Source organism: Mizuhopecten yessoensis, unplaced genomic scaffold (assembly GCF_002113885.1).
Source record: "Mizuhopecten yessoensis strain PY_sf001 unplaced genomic scaffold, ASM211388v2 scaffold7283, whole genome shotgun sequence".
Taxonomy (NCBI): domain Eukaryota; kingdom Metazoa; phylum Mollusca; class Bivalvia; order Pectinida; family Pectinidae; genus Mizuhopecten; species Mizuhopecten yessoensis.
The window spans coordinates 758,948-776,810 of record NW_018406970.1 but is presented as its reverse complement, the minus strand read 5'-3'; the positions used below and the strand labels follow the sequence as shown (position 1 = coordinate 776,810).

General features: G+C 37.9%; 1 protein-coding gene and 1 long non-coding RNA gene across 2 annotated transcripts; both read left to right on the top strand.

The window, feature by feature from the left end:
* Positions 1-942: 942 nt before the first annotated feature.
* Positions 943-14,135, top strand: LOC110453425 (dehydrogenase/reductase SDR family member 4-like). The gene is made up of 9 exons (XM_021502367.1): positions 943-1,034; positions 7,668-7,845; positions 8,418-8,495; positions 8,833-8,856; positions 9,811-9,881; positions 11,460-11,511; positions 12,196-12,330; positions 12,648-12,703; positions 13,434-14,135. The coding sequence occupies exons 1-9, from the start codon at positions 982-984 to the stop codon at positions 13,546-13,548; spliced, it is 762 nt and encodes a 253-aa protein (XP_021358042.1). The 5' UTR covers positions 943-981; the 3' UTR covers positions 13,549-14,135.
* On the top strand, positions 2,362-3,495 carry LOC110453426. The gene is made up of 3 exons (XR_002463284.1): positions 2,362-2,482; positions 2,619-3,132; positions 3,215-3,495. It is a non-coding gene; the product is annotated as an uncharacterized LOC110453426 (long non-coding RNA).
* Positions 14,136-17,863: the final 3,728 nt, after the last annotated feature.

Below are 17,863 nucleotides of genomic sequence, written 5' to 3'. Positions count from 1 at the left end.
GTACGCCTGATTAACATCTACATATATTTGACTCTAATTGTATATCAGTTGTATTGGGTGTTTACTTTCTGTATTGGGTAAATCGACGTTTGCATTGGAAAGTATTGGGTTGTATTGTGTAAATCGACGTTTGTATTGGGTTGTATTGGATAGTATTGGGTTGTATTGGGTATATCGACGTTTGTATTGGGAAGTATTGGGTTGTATTGTGTAAATCGGCGTTTGTATTGGGTAGTATTGGGTTGTATTGGGTAAATCGGCGTTTGTATTGGGTAGTATTGGGTTGTATTGTGTAAATCGACGTTTGTATTGGGTAAATTGACGGACCCACTTTGGGTGCGCCTCTCGAGAGGTGGGAGGGGGCGGTGCGGAAGGGAGCGGTGACGGGGGAGAGCGGCGACGGGAGGGGCGGGGACGGGAGGGGGCTGGGAGGAGATAGAATAAGCTCTGTTTGTCTCAAGCCAGGACACAAGTGAGGATGTGTACTATATGTAACAACGAGCAATGGATGCTTATTTATTTTATGTTGTCTGATATTGAGATATACGTAATCAATCTTTAACGCCGAGAGTAAATCTAGATTTTTCAGTGACATAATAAACATGTAAAAAAGAAGAAGAAAGAAAACGGTTGAAAAGGGAAAGGTTGAGGGGTGCTATTTGCCCCTACCATTTTTTTTCTTCAAATTATTCATCATTGTTGCCGATGTAACCAACCAATTCAGTATATCGGATATATAATCTGACGTCTTGTGTTTATCTTTTTAGATATCGAAATGTACCTGCTAGCTATATTATATAGGTACTTCACTGATAACACATGTTGAGGCATACACACACACCCGTATACGCATGCTTTCCGCCGGTTATACCTGTTAACAGGTAAACGTCTATGTATCTGCATGCCTTTATCTTTGTCGTCAAATGACCTACTTATCTTTCGCGTCCTACCTTTTAACCTTCATTTTTCGTTTCGCACAAAATGGCTCAGAAGCTAGCAGGGAAAATTGCAGTGGTGACAGCGTCGACAGATGGGTAACATTTCTTTCGCCATAAATATAGTTCTGGTCGTCATGCATCACTTTTAAAGATGGTTAATTTGAAGGAATGCATGTGGCTGTATTTGTACAGTCATATATGTACTAGAGGCAATATTTAGTACACTACGTACGTTTAGAGTAGTATACTATATCTATCATGTTTAAGAAGGGTACTGGATAGCTAGCTACAGTGTACATTGTAAGTTTAGACTAGTATATTGCACTGCGGTTAGGCAGCAGTGTTATATGTTTAGGCTAGAAGTACATCCCGTTAAGACTACTTAATTAGTGCTTTACGTCCAGACTACTACTTAAGATACACTACGTTGAGACCTAGTAGTACACGTGCACTGTGGTTAGATACGTTTAGAACAGTACTAGAGGTACATAGAGGTATATACTAGTAGTGCCCTGTAGACGTTTAGACTAGAAATAGAGGTACTCTACGTATATACTAGTAGTGCCCTGTAGACGTTTAGACAAGAACTAGAGGTAGACCGCTTTTAGACTGGTAGCTAGTGCCCTGTAGACGTTTAGACTAGAACTAGAGGTAGACCGCGTTTAGACTGGTAGTGACCTATAGACGTTTAGACTAGAACTAGAGGTAGACCGCGTTTAGACTAGTAGTGCCCTGTAGACGTCTAGACTAGAACTAGAGGTAGACCGCGTTTAGACTAGAATAGAGGTAGACCACGTTTAGACTAGTAATGCTCTGTAGACGTTTAGACTAGAACTAGAGGTAGATCGCTTTTAGACTAGTAGTGCCCTGTAGACGTTTAGACTAGAACTAGAGGTAGACCACGTTTAGACTGGTAATGCCCTGTAGACGTTTAGACTAGAACTAGCGGTAGACCGCGTTTAGACTAGTAATGCTCTGTAGACGTTTAGACTAGAACTAGAGGTAGACCGCGTTTAGACTAGTAATGCTCTGTAGACGTTTAGACTAGAACTAGAGGTAGACCGCGTTTAGACTAGAACTAGAGGTAGACTGCGTTTAGACTAGTAGTGCTCTGTAGACGTTTAGACTAGAACTAGAGGTAGACTGCGTTTAGACTAGTAGTGCTCTGTAGACGTTTAGACTAGAACTAGAGGTAGACTGCGTTTAGACTAGTAGTGCTCTGTAGACGTTTAGACTAGAACTAGAGGTAGACCGCGTTTAGACTAGTAGTGCTCTGTAGACGTTTAGACTAGAACTAGAGGTAGACCGCGTTTAGACTAGAACTAGAGGTAGACTGCGTTTAGACTAGTAGTGCTCTGTAGACGTTTAGACTAGAACTAGAGGTAGACTGCGTTTAGACTAGTAGTGCTCTGTAGACGTTTAGACTAGAACTAGAGGTAGACTGCGTTTAGACTAGTAGTGCTCTGTAGACGTTTAGACTAGAACTAGAGGTAGACCGCGTTTAGACTAGTAGTGCTCTGTAGACGTTTAGACTAGAACTAGAGGTAGACCGCGTTTAGACTAGAACTAGAGGTAGACTGCGTTTAGACTAGTAGTGCTCTGTAGACGTTTAGACTAGAACTAGAGGTAGACTGCGTTTAGACTAGTAGTGCTCTGTAGACGTTTAGACTAGAACTAGAGGTAGACCGCGTTTAGACTAGTAGTGCTCTGTAGACGTTTAGACTAGAACTAGAGGTAGACCGCGTTTAGACTAGTAGTGCTCTGTAGACGTTTAGACTAGAACTAGAGGTAGACCGCGTTTAGACTAGTAGTGCTCTGTAGACGTTTAGACTAGAACTAGAGGTAGACCGCGTTTAGACTAGTAGTGCTCTGTAGACGTTTAGACTAGAACTAGAGGTAGACCGCGTTTAGACTAGTAGTGCTCTGTAGACGTTTAGACTAGAACTAGAGGTAGACCGCGTTTAGACTAGTAGTGCTCTGTAGACGTTTAGACTAGAACTAGAGGTAGACCGCGTTTAGACTAGTAGTGCTCTGTAGACGTTTAGACTAGAACTAGAGGTAGACCGCGTTTAGACTAGAACTAGAGGTAGACTGCGTTTAGACTAGTAGTGCTCTGTAGACGTTTAGACTAGAACTAGAGGTAGACCGCGTTTAGACTAGTAGTGCTCTGTAGACGTTTAGACTAGAACTAGAGGTAGACCGCGTTTAGACTAGAACTAGAGGTAGACTGCGTTTAGACTAGTAGTGCTCTGTAGACGTTTAGACTAGAACTAGAGGTAGACCGCGTTTAGACTAGTAGTGCTCTGTAGACGTTTAGACTAGAACTAGAGGTAGACCGCGTTTAGACTAGTAGTGCTCTGTAGACGTTTAGACTAGAACTAGAGGTAGACCGCGTTTAGACTAGTAGTGCTCTGTAGACGTTTAGACTAGAACTAGAGGTAGACCGCGTTTAGACTAGTAGTGCTCTGTAGACGTTTAGACTAGAACTAGAGGTAGACCGCGTTTAGACTAGTAGTGCTCTGTAGACGTTTAGACTAGAACTAGAGGTAGACCGCGTTTAGACTGGTAGTGCTCTGTAGACGTTGAGACTAGAACTAGAGTTAGACCGCGTTTAGACTAGTTGTGCCCTGTTGACGTTTAGACTAGAACTAGAGGTTGACCGCTTTTAGACTAGTAGTGCTCTGTAGACGTTTAGACTAGAACTAGAGGTAGACCGCGTTTAGACTGGTAGTGCTCTGTAGACGTTGAGACTAGAACTAGAGTTAGACCGCGTTTAGACTAGTTGTGCCCTGTAGACGTTTAGACTAGAACTAGAGGTAGACCGCGTTTAGACTAGAACTAGAGGTAGACTGCGTTTAGACTAGTAGTGCTCTGTAGACGTTTAGACTAGAACTAGAGGTAGACCGCGTTTAGACTAGTAGTGCTCTGTAGACGTTTAGACTAGAACTAGAGGCAGACCGCGTTAAGACTGGTAGTGCTCTGTAGACGTTGAGACTAGAACTAGAGTTAGACCGCGTTTAGACTAGTTGTGCCCTGTAGACGTTTAGACTAGAACTAGAGGTAGACCGCGTTTAGACTAGTAGTGCCCTGTAGACGTTTAGACTAGTACTAGAGTTAGACCGCGTTAAGACTAGTAGTGCTCTGTAGACGTGTAGACTAGAACTAGAGGTAGACTGCGTTTAGACTAGTAGTGCTCTGTAGTAGAGGTAGACCACGTTTAGACTAGAACTAGAGGTAGACCGCGTTTAGACTGGAAGTGCCCTGTAGACGTTTAGACTAGAACTAGAGGTGGACCGCGTTTAGACTAGTAGTGCTTTGTAGACGTTTAGACTAGAACTAGAGGTGGACCGCGTTTAGACTAGTAGTGCTTTGTAGACGTTTAGACTAGAACTAGAGTTAGACCGCGTTTAGACTAGAACTAGAGGTAGACCGCTTTTAGACTGGTAGTAGACGTTTAGACTAGAACTAGAGGTGGACCGCGTTTAGACTAGTAGTGCTTTGTAGACGTTTAGACTAGAACTAGAGGTAGACCGCTTTTAGACTGGTATACCGCACCCGAGAAAGGCAGCAGTGTTATATGTTTAGACTAGAAGTACACCCCGTTAATACTACTTAATTAGTGCTTTACGTCCAGACTACTACTTAAGATACACTACGTTGAGACCTAGTAGTACACGTGCACTGTGGTTAGATACGTTTAGAACAGTACTAGAGGTACTCTTCGTATTTACTAGTATTGCCATGTAGACGTTTAGACAAGAACTAGAGGTAGACCGCTTTTAGACTAGAACTAGAGGTATACCGCGTTTAGACTAGAACTAGAGGTAGACAACGTTTAGACTAGTAGTGCCCTGTAGACGTTTAGACTAGAACTAGAGGTAGACCGCGTTTAGACTAGTTGTGCCCTCTAGACGTTTAGACTAGAAATAGAGGTAGACCGCGTTTAGACTAGAACTAGAGGTAGACCGCGTTTAGACTGGTAATGCCCTGTAGACGTTTAGACTAGAACTAGAGGTAGACCGCGTTTAGACTAGCAGTGCTCTGTAGACGTTTAGACTAGAACTAGATGTAGACCGCTTTTAGACTAGTAGTGCCCTGTAGACGTCTAGACTAGAACTAGAGGTAGACCGCGTTTAGACTAGAACTAGAGGTAGACCGCGTTTAGACTAGCAGTGCTCTGTAGACGTTTAGACTAGAACTAGAGGTAGACCGCGTTTAGACTGGTAGTGCCCTGTAGACGTTTAGACTAGAACTAGAGGTAGACCGCGTTTAGACTAGTAGTGCCCTGTAGACGTTTAGACTAGAACTAGAGGTAGACCTTGTTTAGACTGGTATACCGCACTCGGGGAAGGCAGCAGTGTTATATGTTTCGACTAGAAGTACACCCCGTTAAGACTTCTTAATTAGTGCTTTACGTCCAGACTCCTACTTAAGATACACTACGTTGAGACCTAGTAGTACACGTGCACTGTGGTTAGATACGTTTAGAACAGAGTTAGAGGTACACTACATATATACTAGTTGTGTTTTGTAGACGTTTAGACTAGAACTAGAGGTAGACCGCGTTTATACTGGTTGTGCTCTGTAGACGTTTAGACTAGAACTAGAGGGAGACCGCGTTTAGACTAGAACTAGAGGTAGATTGCGTTTAGACTTGTTGTGCCCTGTAGTCGTTTAGACTAGAACTAGAGGTAGACTGCGTTTAGACTAGTAGTGCTCTGTAGACGTTTAGACTAGAACTAGAGGTAGACTGCGTTTAGACTAGTTGTGCCCTGTAGTCGTTTAGACTAGAACTAGAGGTAGACCGCGTTTAGACTAGTAGTGCCCTGTAGACGTTTAGACTAGAACTAGAGGTAGACCGCGTTTAGACTAGTATACCGCACTCGGGGAAGGCAGCAGTGTTATATGTTTCGACTAGAAGTACACCCCGTTAAGACTTCTTAATTAGTGCTTTACGTCCAGACTCCTACTTAAGATACACTACGTTGAGACCTAGTAGTACACGTGCACTGTGGTTAGATACGTTTAGAACAGAGCTAGAGGTACACTACATATATACTAGTAGTGTTTTGTAGACGTTTAGACTAGAACTAGAGGTAGACCGCGTTTAGACTGGTATACCGCACTCGGGGAAGGTAGCAGTGTTATATGTTTAGACAAGAAGTACATCATGGTTAGAATAGAAGTGCTCCAAGTGTAGACCAGTAGTACCAGTACTGTTCCTGTGCACAGTGGCAAGACAGTAGTTTGATAGGTTAAGACTAGAAGTACAGTACGTTAAAACTATCACTAGCAAGTGCTAGATACGTTTAAACTAGTACTAGAGGTACGTATACACTACGTATAGACTAGTAGCCAGTAGTGCTCTTCGTTTAGATTAGTACTAGAGGTACGTACACTACGTATAGACTAGTAGTCAGTAGTGCTCTTCGTTTAAACTAGTACTAGAGGTACGTACACTACGTATAGACTAGTAGCCAGTAGTGCTCTTCGTTTAGATTAGTACTAGTGGTACGTACACTACGTATAGACTAGTAGCCAGTAGTGCTCTTCGTTTAGAATAGTACTAGAGGTACGTACACTACGTATAGACTAGTAGCCAGTAGTGCTCTTCGTTTAGAATAGTACTAGAGGTACGTACACTACGTATAGACTAGTAGCCAGTAGTGCTCTTCGTTTAGAATAGTACTAGAGGTACGTACACTACGTATAGACTAGTAGCCAGTAGTGCTCTTCGTTTAGAATAGTACTAGAGGTACGTACACTACGTATAGACTAGTAGCCAGTAGTGCTCTTCGTTTAGAATAGTACTAGAGGTACGTACACTACGTATAGACTAGTAGCCAGTAGTGCTCTTCGTTTAGAATAGTACTAGAGGTACGTACACTACGTATAGACTAGTAGCCAGTAGTGCTCTTCGTTTAGAATAGTACTAGAGGTACGTACACTACGTATAGACTAGTAGCCAGTAGTGCTCTTCGTTTAGAATAGTACTAGAGGTACGTACACTACGTATAGACTAGTAGCCAGTAGTGCTCTTCGTTTAGAATAGTACTAGAGGTACGTACACTACGTATAGACTAGTAGCCAGTAGTGCTCTTCGTTTAGAATAGTACTAGAGGTACGTACACTACGTATAGACTAGTAGCCAGTAGTGCTCTTCGTTTAGAATAGTACTAGAGGTACGTACACTACGTATAGACTAGTAGCCAGTAGTGCTCTTCGTTTAGAATAGTACTAGAGGTACGTACACTACGTATAGACTAGTAGCCAGTAGTGCTCTTCGTTTAGAATAGTACTAGAGGTACGTACACTACGTATAGACTAGTAGCCAGTAGTGCTCTTCGTTTAAACTAGTATTAGAGGTACGTACACTACGTATAGACTAGTAGCCAGTAGTGCTCTTCGTTTAGAATAGTACTAGAGGTTGTACGTACACTACGCGTATACTAGAAGTGCTCTACGTATAGACACGGACTTAATCTAATTCCGTGGTATAGACTAGTAGTTCAATGCGGTTAGGCAGTAGCTGTAGTGGGGTATATGTTTCGACTAGAAATACATCATGTTGAGAGACAAGTAGTGCAATGTTGCATGACAACACAGAACACACTAAGTAAATATGCTGTAGATAATGCAATGGAAAATCCTGGTGCAAAATGTGCTAAAACTACAAAAACACTACATAAACAACTTTCAAATAAGACGCATTATTTTCTTTTTCTCTAGTATCGGGTACGCCATTGCGGAGAGGCTTGCCCAGGATGGTGCGAAAGTAGTTATAAGCAGTCGGAAGCAGACTAACGTCGACGCCGCGGTAAAGAAGCTCAAGTCTCAAAAACTCGACGTTGTAGGCGTGGTTTGTCACGTGGGGAAGAAGGAGGACAGAGAAAATCTCGTGGCCACGGTAAGGGAGATAATCTATGCATAATATAAGGTACTGTAAACGTACAAATTTTAGTGGTATTGTAATTTTAGCACATTTTGCGCTTTAAATATCATGCTAAATTATGATTGCACCAATAACAGTTTCTGTAGATACATTCCTATTGCACACATTGTGAGCGGCAAATTCATCGATACGCTAATGTTAAAATTCCGTAATACAACTAAATAAAACGCTAAAATTTGGGTCCGCTAAAATAACTCCTTTAACAGTCTATCTATGATTGTAGAAAGATGTGCATCATATCAATGCAGCATATTAACGAACACCTCTACATTTTGTTTGTATTTTTTTTTCTGCGTCCTCGGTTAATAAATCTTTTCTCGGGTAGATAAATCCAGGTATCGACCTCAGCCAACGGCTATAATTGAATAGTAGTGATTTTGCAGTGTTATGTTATCTCGTGAATTTGTATGGTCATCTTGTTATATTTTTTGTTTGTTTGAGGTTAACGTCCTCACAAGAGTCAAGTTCATACGAAGACGGAATTGTATATTAACTAAGGTTATATTTTAAGTATCTCTGTGTTTCAGGCTATAGAAAAGTATGGTGGGATCGACATATTTGTGTCAAACGCAGCCGTGAATCCGTTCTTTGGTCCTATCCTCGATGTGAGTATGCTTCGTTTATTAGTTTTTCTCTTGCAGCTGCCATTTATTGTATTTCGCCCGTTGCCGATACAATCCTCATTCGTCAAGTGTAAGTTCTCTACATTTAATTGCTATGTACTTGACTGTCCGTTTTAATGATAGAATGGAGACTGAAAAAGGCGAAATATAAAGTGTGCCGAACATTTCCCGTTATACTGTTTACTACAAATGTATTTGTGTTGTAGTTGTAATATCGCTATTCATCGTTTTCTTAGAAAGTTACATATCAGTATAACAAGATGAATATCAATTTTAATTATATATCGAAACTTGATATAATGTTCATTTTTTGTCACAGTGTACGGAGTCTGCTTGGGACAAGGTAAGTAAATAAAGACAAGTTTCCATGGAAACAGTTGAACTGTTATTACAACAAGTAAATGAGTCTAACATAAGTAATTACTGATTAATTTGATGTAGTAGAGGTCACAATTTGTGTAATGCCTCCGCTGTGAGTCAAATCCCGGACCTCTGTTTACTGGTCTTACACTCTACCGAAAAAGCTGAACAGAAATTCTCCCTAGCCGAGTCTGTAGAAAGCGACTAGAATTTTGAACAAGGCTGACATACATTGTACCCGCCCTCCAGGAAGAACTCGTCCGACTTTCCAAGGGTCATAGCGATTCTTCTGAAAGTATCTGTAATTATTATTGTCAAAATTTCCCGGGTCCCTACATGGGTGTCATTGGAACAGAGTTCATTATGTTTCAATGTCCCTGGTAGGGGTCGAACTCGAGACCCTTGGCTCAGTGATCGAACGCAGTACCGAATTATCTTAAAGAGATCATTCCCATATGTCTAACTGAGTCTATAAGAAGTGGCTTGTATTTTGTATCAAGGTGACAATAATTGCATCATTTACTGCAATTGCAGTAAGTGTGACTAGCTGTAACGATTTATAGTGTGATGCCATTGAATAACTGATGAAAACAATATTTACTAGTGTAAAAAAACACTGTTTTCCTTTAGGTTAACCAATAACTGTCAAATATATAGAATTTTTTTCAAGTACAAAGTATGGGTGACAATTTGGGTCTTCTGGTGTATCATCGGTAACCATTATTTATCTTTTAGCAGAGTGCCATTCATATTTTTAATGTACACTTACAAATATTTTATAGCTAGTTTCTTAGACTACTTTTTCACCAGTAGCACGTAATCAAATTGATCAAATGTGCATATCAATGTGTTTGATTTCTACCACTGTTTTGTTTTTACTTTCGTGTATCTTTCCTGGCACCAGATCACTAACTGATGTGTTTATTATGTATTTCAGATTTTTGACATTAACGTGAAAACAGCATTTTTGCTGTGTAAGGATATTGTTCCTCATATGCAGAAGCGTGGGTATGTATCTATTTATTTACATGAATTTGTTAAAATAAACGCAAACTGATATACGTTAAAACAATGCTCATACGAGAATGTCGACAACAAACAAAGAAAAAGAAAATATATACAGTAAAACCTCATTGTAATGCCCCTTGTTTCATTTGCCACCTCGCTTACTGCCAGCATATTTCAATGTCCTCTTTTTCATAACAATTCCTTTATATATTTACATTCTGTATGCTTAGACCCATTGACAAAAATTACATTCATAAATGCATAACACAGGTGTTCATAGAATCCCAGCACGTGGGAACTGATAGTAACCTGATCACACTGCGTAGTAATACACTACAAAAACTACTCACTCGGAACGACCGACCTAGATGCTTAATTCTTACATCTTAAAATATTATTGAACTGTGCTTTGTGAGATATCCACGTATTCACGTGTCCTGTGCTACAAATAAACATTGAATATGGAACTACATTTTGTTGTGTTATTGTTGTTGACGGTTGCTAAGATCTCTCACGATAGTGTCACATTTCCCCGCGAAAAAACACTGTTCTCGCCACTGCGTTGCACCCGTGTATAAGCAGGAACAAACCCTGTTTATTTGTTTTATTCGTTGTTATATCGATCCACTGAAAGGATTCGTCAATGTAAATATAAGGAATGATATCTATTTTTTCAACATTTATGAGGACATAACAACAATGGGTTTTTGGACATATTTTACATGAATCGCTAACGCGATTCATTCAATATGTCCATAAACCCATTGTTGTTATGACCTCATAAATGTTGAAAAAATAAAAATCATTCCTTAAATACTTCTCTCAATTTTTTGCCAAACCCCTTTATAACGACAAAAATTCACCCGAACACGAGGTGGCAGTGTAACGAAGGTTTATTGTACATTTTACGATGTATTGGTAATTCTTTTAATTTTCCTTTTCGTTGATACAAATATTAAGCATCAAGTACGTCAAACTTCGATACAATGCCCTTCTTTCCATTGGCCACCTCGCTTACCGTCAGCATATTCGACGTTCATTTTGGTCTTTTGTTTGTTTGTCGGCTGTGTCACATATTCTCATGTTCCTTTCCCAGTTAATTAGATATATGTAATTTATACTCATGTTGCTTTCCCTGTTTATTGATTATGTTACCTATACCCATGTTGCTTTCCCTGTTTATTCGATGCATTGTCTATTGTCATGTTGCTTTCCCTGTTTATCGGATATGGTTCTGCCCTCATGTTGCTTTCTATGTATATTGGATGCGTTGCTTATGCTCATGTTGTTTTCCCTGTTTATTTGATGTGTTTCGTATTCTCGCGTGACCTCCTCTTCAATGTGCTAACTCGTTTTGTTCACGTTGTCTCTCTTGCCTGTCTATCTTTGAGTTACTTATATCGTGTTGCCTTTCCGGTATTTTGAATGCTGTTTTACCGGTATTTATGTTGCCTTCAGTTTATTATTGATACATCATGGGTGTTTTATATTTGTATGTCTAGAACAGTTTTTTTTGCTTGTTTGAAATCGGGTCGATTTTGTTGTCGTGTTTGACCTGCTGTCTATCTAATGTTGTAGAGGAGGTTCTATAATACTCGTTTCGTCAATTGGAGGATATGAGCCTAGTGCGGTAAGAATGATATATATTTTCTCATTCCAAACCACTTGAAAATAATATATACATGTACAATACGTTCTTTTTTCACGTGCGCTTTATATTTGAAACGTGCTGTTGTAAAAGTAAAACGTACTCCTTCCCCATTTCAGAAAAATTGAAAATGTTTTTGAATTTGCGGAGGGTTACTCCCCCTTTTTGTCAGGAAATGAATATTCGCACAGTTTAAGATTGGCGAAAGAGGCAGGTCTGCGTTATTTTAACACAATGACACGTTTGAACCAATTATCATGTATTTATTCCTATAGTAATACTACACTTATTGTTAATATATCACATGGAAATACCGCTGTGGTTTAAAACGAAGAAATTTAACCCTTTGCTGTGTCTGTATCAACATTTTAACTGTCAACCGTAAATGAAATTAATTGTTTATCAAATGTGATCCTTGAGATCTTGGGTATATTTGTCACTGAAGCGAAATATATGGTGTACTTTTAGTTAGTTTAGAACTTAAGTCTAAATCTATTTAGATCCTACAATAATAACAGGAACTTAAAATTTTCACGGTATTGTGAATTCACGGTTAATTCCTTTCGCGAAAAGCGTGAGAATACCAATGCCGCAAAAGTTCCTGTTATACAGTAGATATACCATTCACTTTTGACTGATTGTGTGTACCACTTGATTTCTTAACAGTTGATGGGTCCTTATAGTGTCAGCAAAACGGCTGTCCTCGGTTTGAAGAAAGCCTTAGTTCACCAGCTATCACCGATGAATATCCGGGTTAACTGCCTCGCTCCCGGTCTAATCAAAACGAGGTTTAGCGAAGCTGTACGTTTATGAGTTCAATTTATATTCTTGTATACATATATTTTCTTTGTAATCAAATTGTTTACACGACCATCACAAAAAAACACTCTGATTTAATATAATAGACGGGAAAAATAATATGTAGATAAAATAATGACAGTTATCTGCAGTAAAATATTTGTTGCTCCGTAGATAGGCCTGTCTTTAATGTTTGTGCACTTGAAATGCTTGTGTAAATATCTATATATTTATTAATATTTAACACAAAGCTCAATAATAATGATTTTACAGTTGTTAGACTCCATGTAATCTTCATATTCACCGTTATATATCTATAGCTGTGGAAAGATCCGGACAACATGAAGCTTGCAACACAGAATATTAAGCTTGGAAGGTAAGTATACATAGAATATTTCAGGTATACATGAAAAGGAAGTGGGTTATCTTCTCCTGATAAATGTTTCTAAATGATGCATAGCAGTAATTGAACAACCAACGTATCTGTATTCTGTTCACAGTTTTGTACATTTCACATTTTGGCTGTCACTATACTATGGCAAGATACACAAACTGTAATAGCGTAAAGCAAGTTCAAGCGAATTTCCCTATAATACCACTGGTCCTAGGAGAGTTGATTTATTTTCCCTAGCAAATTAATCAGCAAAGTTTATTAGACACAAGAAAATTCTTACTACCGTACTTGCCAACCCTTTTGATATTTCCATGGGAAACGCAATCTCAAATTTTCAATGAAATCTTTTGAAATGTTCTTTCAGTAACATCATTTATATATTTGAATCGGTTGCTGTGACCGGGACGATCATATTTAAGAGTCCAAAATCGGCATTATGTCTCCCGCCAAGACGGAAAGATTTGTCAAGTATGTAGTACTTGCATGCAATAGTACAACAATAGTACTAGCTATCGACAGCTAATGGGATCGCAGTCGGTGTATACGACAATTTGAGGGTTCCAGGCGATGTGTTTCTAAAAACCTCACCTTTTTTAAAATTATATGTCTTGTTATTAGGAGTTCTTGTTTAATTAAGTTACTGAAACATCTGCTTACTGTATTCATTTGTTAAAGTCAGCGATTAGCCATTTTTTTAATAATATTATTACAGAATTGGCAAGCCGGAAGAGTGTGCTGGGATTGTATCTTTCCTGTCCTCAGACGATGCATCATTCATTACAGATGAAACAATCAAGGTATCCGGTGGGGCCAGCAGTCAACTGTAGGTGCTCGATAACAGCATAACGAGAGAGTACGAGAGTTTGTTACGTGGTATTATGTGTTAAGAATACCCGTACCACTGCCAAAATCGGAAACTACACATTAGAAACTATTTTTTGTCCGTAATTACCATAGCTTTGATAAATCATTTCCTCATAGAAAACCAAAACTTGCTGGACTCTCATGAAACAAACAAAAACATATTGAAGGTGAAATAACCAAAATATAATCAGCAGTGTTCTGAGTGTAGGAATCCAGCAGAGTTAGACCGAGGATCGAACCGCGGACCTCAGATTGTTATTCCGTCGTTCTACCTAGTCAGCAGAAGAGTTCCCAAAACGAAATTAAGGGAAGGTTACTGTTCAAAAAAAAAAAAACCACAGTGCAGGGGGACAGGGGTCCTAAAGATGTGTCAATTTAATTGTGATTTATAACGAACGATCAAACGTACATACCAAAGGTATATTTAAGAACATAACTTGTATTCTAGTCGAATGAAAATATATCTTTTAATTGTAATATTGTTGTATTGTTTTTCTGTCAATCAAACCATTAAATATTTAATTGAAAGCTTTTAATGCAGTTTATGGGTTTTTTTTCTGACCAGACAGCCAGACTGTTTCCTCCTCATTGTCATTGGCAATGATCTTTGCGGAGGATCCAATAAAAGATATGCTTGCCGAAAACCCAGTCAAAAATTGTCTCGTTATCCCTTCCTAAAGATACAATAATACTTGTTCTTGCTTTCATTATTAACAGGTCTCAAAAATCATTTATGTATATACAAACTGTGACGTCATTGTAATGTTTGTGGCAACCGATTTCTGACGTCATATTTGACATTTCGACTAATTAGATGCAGAACAATCCTTGCCAAATATGACTATGCTTTTACCTGCAGCGGTCCAGTTTTTAATTTCCGACCGGTCAATGTTTTACTCGCTGGAAGAAAATGTAGGCTAAATGTTGCATTATTTTGATAAATGAAGGGGAAGTACTTTAAAAGGGTAAAACAAATCATCATAAACCCCAGAACGATAGTTCGGTATCTGAATTGCCTGTGTAATGCACAATACAAAAACACAATATGCAAAAAATGTACTTTTATTACTGGCTCCATTTGTTACATGTAGCAAAAAACAAACAGATAAATATCATTGCGTTATGCTGCTGACAACCTGGGAGAGTAAATGGTATTAAATGTTTCACAACACCATTGCAAAAAACCCGTTTGATAAAGAACACCGAGATAAGTGTTTAACTTCTCTCTTACAAAATATTGTGATTTCAAAACAATCTTTAATCTAATTGTTGATAAATGAGATTTATCAACTCCCAATGCTGTTTAACACAATATTTTTCGTTAGTACAAATACTTTTGAATACAATGAATACAAAGATGCATTGTGGTACCTTGTCTATTGACCTGCATTGTTTTGTGGGGGGTTTTCGTCAGTAAAATTGCATTATGTTACTTTAACAGACTAAACAAATGCTAATGAAACGTTGATACATGTAATACAGAAAGAAACCCATACATAATAGATTTGTATTAAATTGTAATGGAGTAAGAAAATTTTCGAACACATGGTAATTGATTGTCTTCATCACTGAATATAAAAATATATTACCTAAAAACACACTTTCATGTATAATTTATCAAGAACTTGAAAAAAGACCCATCTTCTTTCTGTTAAAATGCGCTGCTTGAAGGAGTGCGCACGCATATTGCAATACACAACACGCCTATATATATATAAGAAAAATTCATAGATTCTTCATGACCAATTTCACTTGCCTGATCTGGAATTTCAATGAATTAAAAAAGGGGAGATAAATCGGTATTACCCTGAATATTAAACTAGTTCCCTGTTGTATCCTCAATGCGCTGTTTTGTACTGGAGTTAACTCAGGTTATCTTTTTAACCGAGTGACAGAGCTGAACCATGTTATTTTCTGACTATAAAGTAAACGATTTCATATTACATGAAATAGTTATAAATATGTAAACGAACGGCGTCAGAGTAACACCGTCTATTTTCTATGGATTGGGTTGCTGAACGGACGATGCACGCATGTGTATTGCGCTACAAAACATGCTTTTTATTCTGATTGATTTTTCCTACCAATGCTTTTAAACACAACAACAAAATATGTTCAAGTGTTTCAAAGGTAAACCAATATCGTCCTTTATCATAAACTGCTATCAATGACGTCATTAAAAGTGCTGCCAGCATGGGACATAGCCAGTAACGGTTAAGTCAACGTTCAAAGGAGAAAGGACAAAAATACAAAGATATTATACAAATTCATCCAAATGGCTTTGGGGCACGATTTATAAAAAGAATACTGATATGGAAATTTACAATTAACGAGGATTCAAATTTGAATTTTTAATTTGAAGTTGACAGGGTGCATAATATATGGAATATCAGATTAAGAGACCCATGATTGATCTGTTCCCCCCTTTTTAAGGGGGGGGGGGGGGTTGTCGTTAGGTTTTCTTTTTCTTTTATAATTTCTTTTAATTTTATAATAGTTACTTTTACAATATTTTCAAATCGATTTTAATATTTAGTTTGTGCTTTTGTAAACAATTGTAGATATTTGTTTTCGATTTTCCTCCTCTGTTTTGAAAATCTACGAGATTTAAAATTTGTTTAAAATCTGTTGTTAATAGAGTAGTATGACAAAAACTTTGATATACGTTTTAACTTTATCATTAAATGCTCGAATATTACATCTTTGGAATATATTGATTGCCCATACAACCAAATGTGTGATGAACACATTAATATGAACGTGAGTTATCAGTAATACATTCCTTTGGGAGGAATGCACGCCTGAATGTTGAATAAACGTACACTGCATACATTTTAAATTATACATGATATGGGATGGTACAGTGTATAGACGATGTATTAAAAAGAATATAATGTACGTCACGAATGCAATGTACAAGTAACGACTTCATACAGTTAAAATATATAGGATATTTAGGTACGAGTGAATTGTACGGATGCTATAAATTCACTAGTACAAATGTAATGTATACATTGGAACAAAACAATGTGTAAGTAATATGTTGGTACAAGTGTACAGTATAAGTGGTATAAACGCTGCCAATACTTGAAATTAAAAACATAAACTTTTTATGTTATTTGCGGCGCATTTGAATAAGAATCCCTAAAACCGAATGTAAGAAATTTTACGATATCCAAAAATTCGTGTCACTTGTTTTGTGGTTTGTTACATTATTTACATTCAGGGTAAATTCAGATATTATATACGAGTGACATTTTGGTAGCAGATCCGCCATTTTATAATACATGAGAACGCGTGCAATGGGTGACTCACTAATACAACAGAAATTAATGATTGTAACATATTGATACAAACACAATCAAACACAAGCTAACAGTAACAGTTACAAAGGAAATTGATCGATGTACATGGTTTTACATACAAACTAACAGTGACCAGTCACAACAAACAATGACCCCTGTTTTTACATACAAACTATCAGTGATCCCTGTTTCTATATACAAACTATCAGTGACCAGTCACAACAAAAAGTGATCCCTGTTTTTACATACAAACTATCAGTGATCCCTGTTTCTATATACAAACTATCAGTGACCAGTCACAACAAAAATGATCCCTGTTTCTATATACAAACTAACAGTGACCAGTCACAACAAAAAATGATCCCTGTTTTTATATACAAACTATCAGTGACCAGTCACAACAAAAAATTATCCCTGTTTCTATATACAAACTAACAGTGACCAGTCACAACAAAAAATGATCCCTGTTTTTATATACAAACTATCAGTGACCAGTCACAACAAAAAGTGATCACTGTTTTTTTTATATACAAACTTACAGTGACCAGTCACAACAAAAATGATCACTGTTTTTATATACAAACTAACAGTGACCAGTCACAAAAAAAAGACCCCAGTTTTTATATACAAACTAACAGTGACCAGTCAAAACAAAAAATGATCACTGTTTTTACATACAAACTAACAGTGACCAGTCACAACAAAAAATGACCCCAGTTTTCACATACAAACTAACAGTGACCAGTTACAACAAAAAATGATCACTGTTTTTATATTCAAACTAACAGTGACCAGTCACAACAAAAAAGTATCACTGTTTTTATAAACAAAGTAACTGTGACCAGTCACAACAACAAAAATGATCACTGTTTTAACATACAAACAAACAGTGACCAGTTTCAAAAAACATTATCCATGTTTTTACATACAAGCAAACAGTGACCAATAACAACAAAACATGATCACTGTTTTT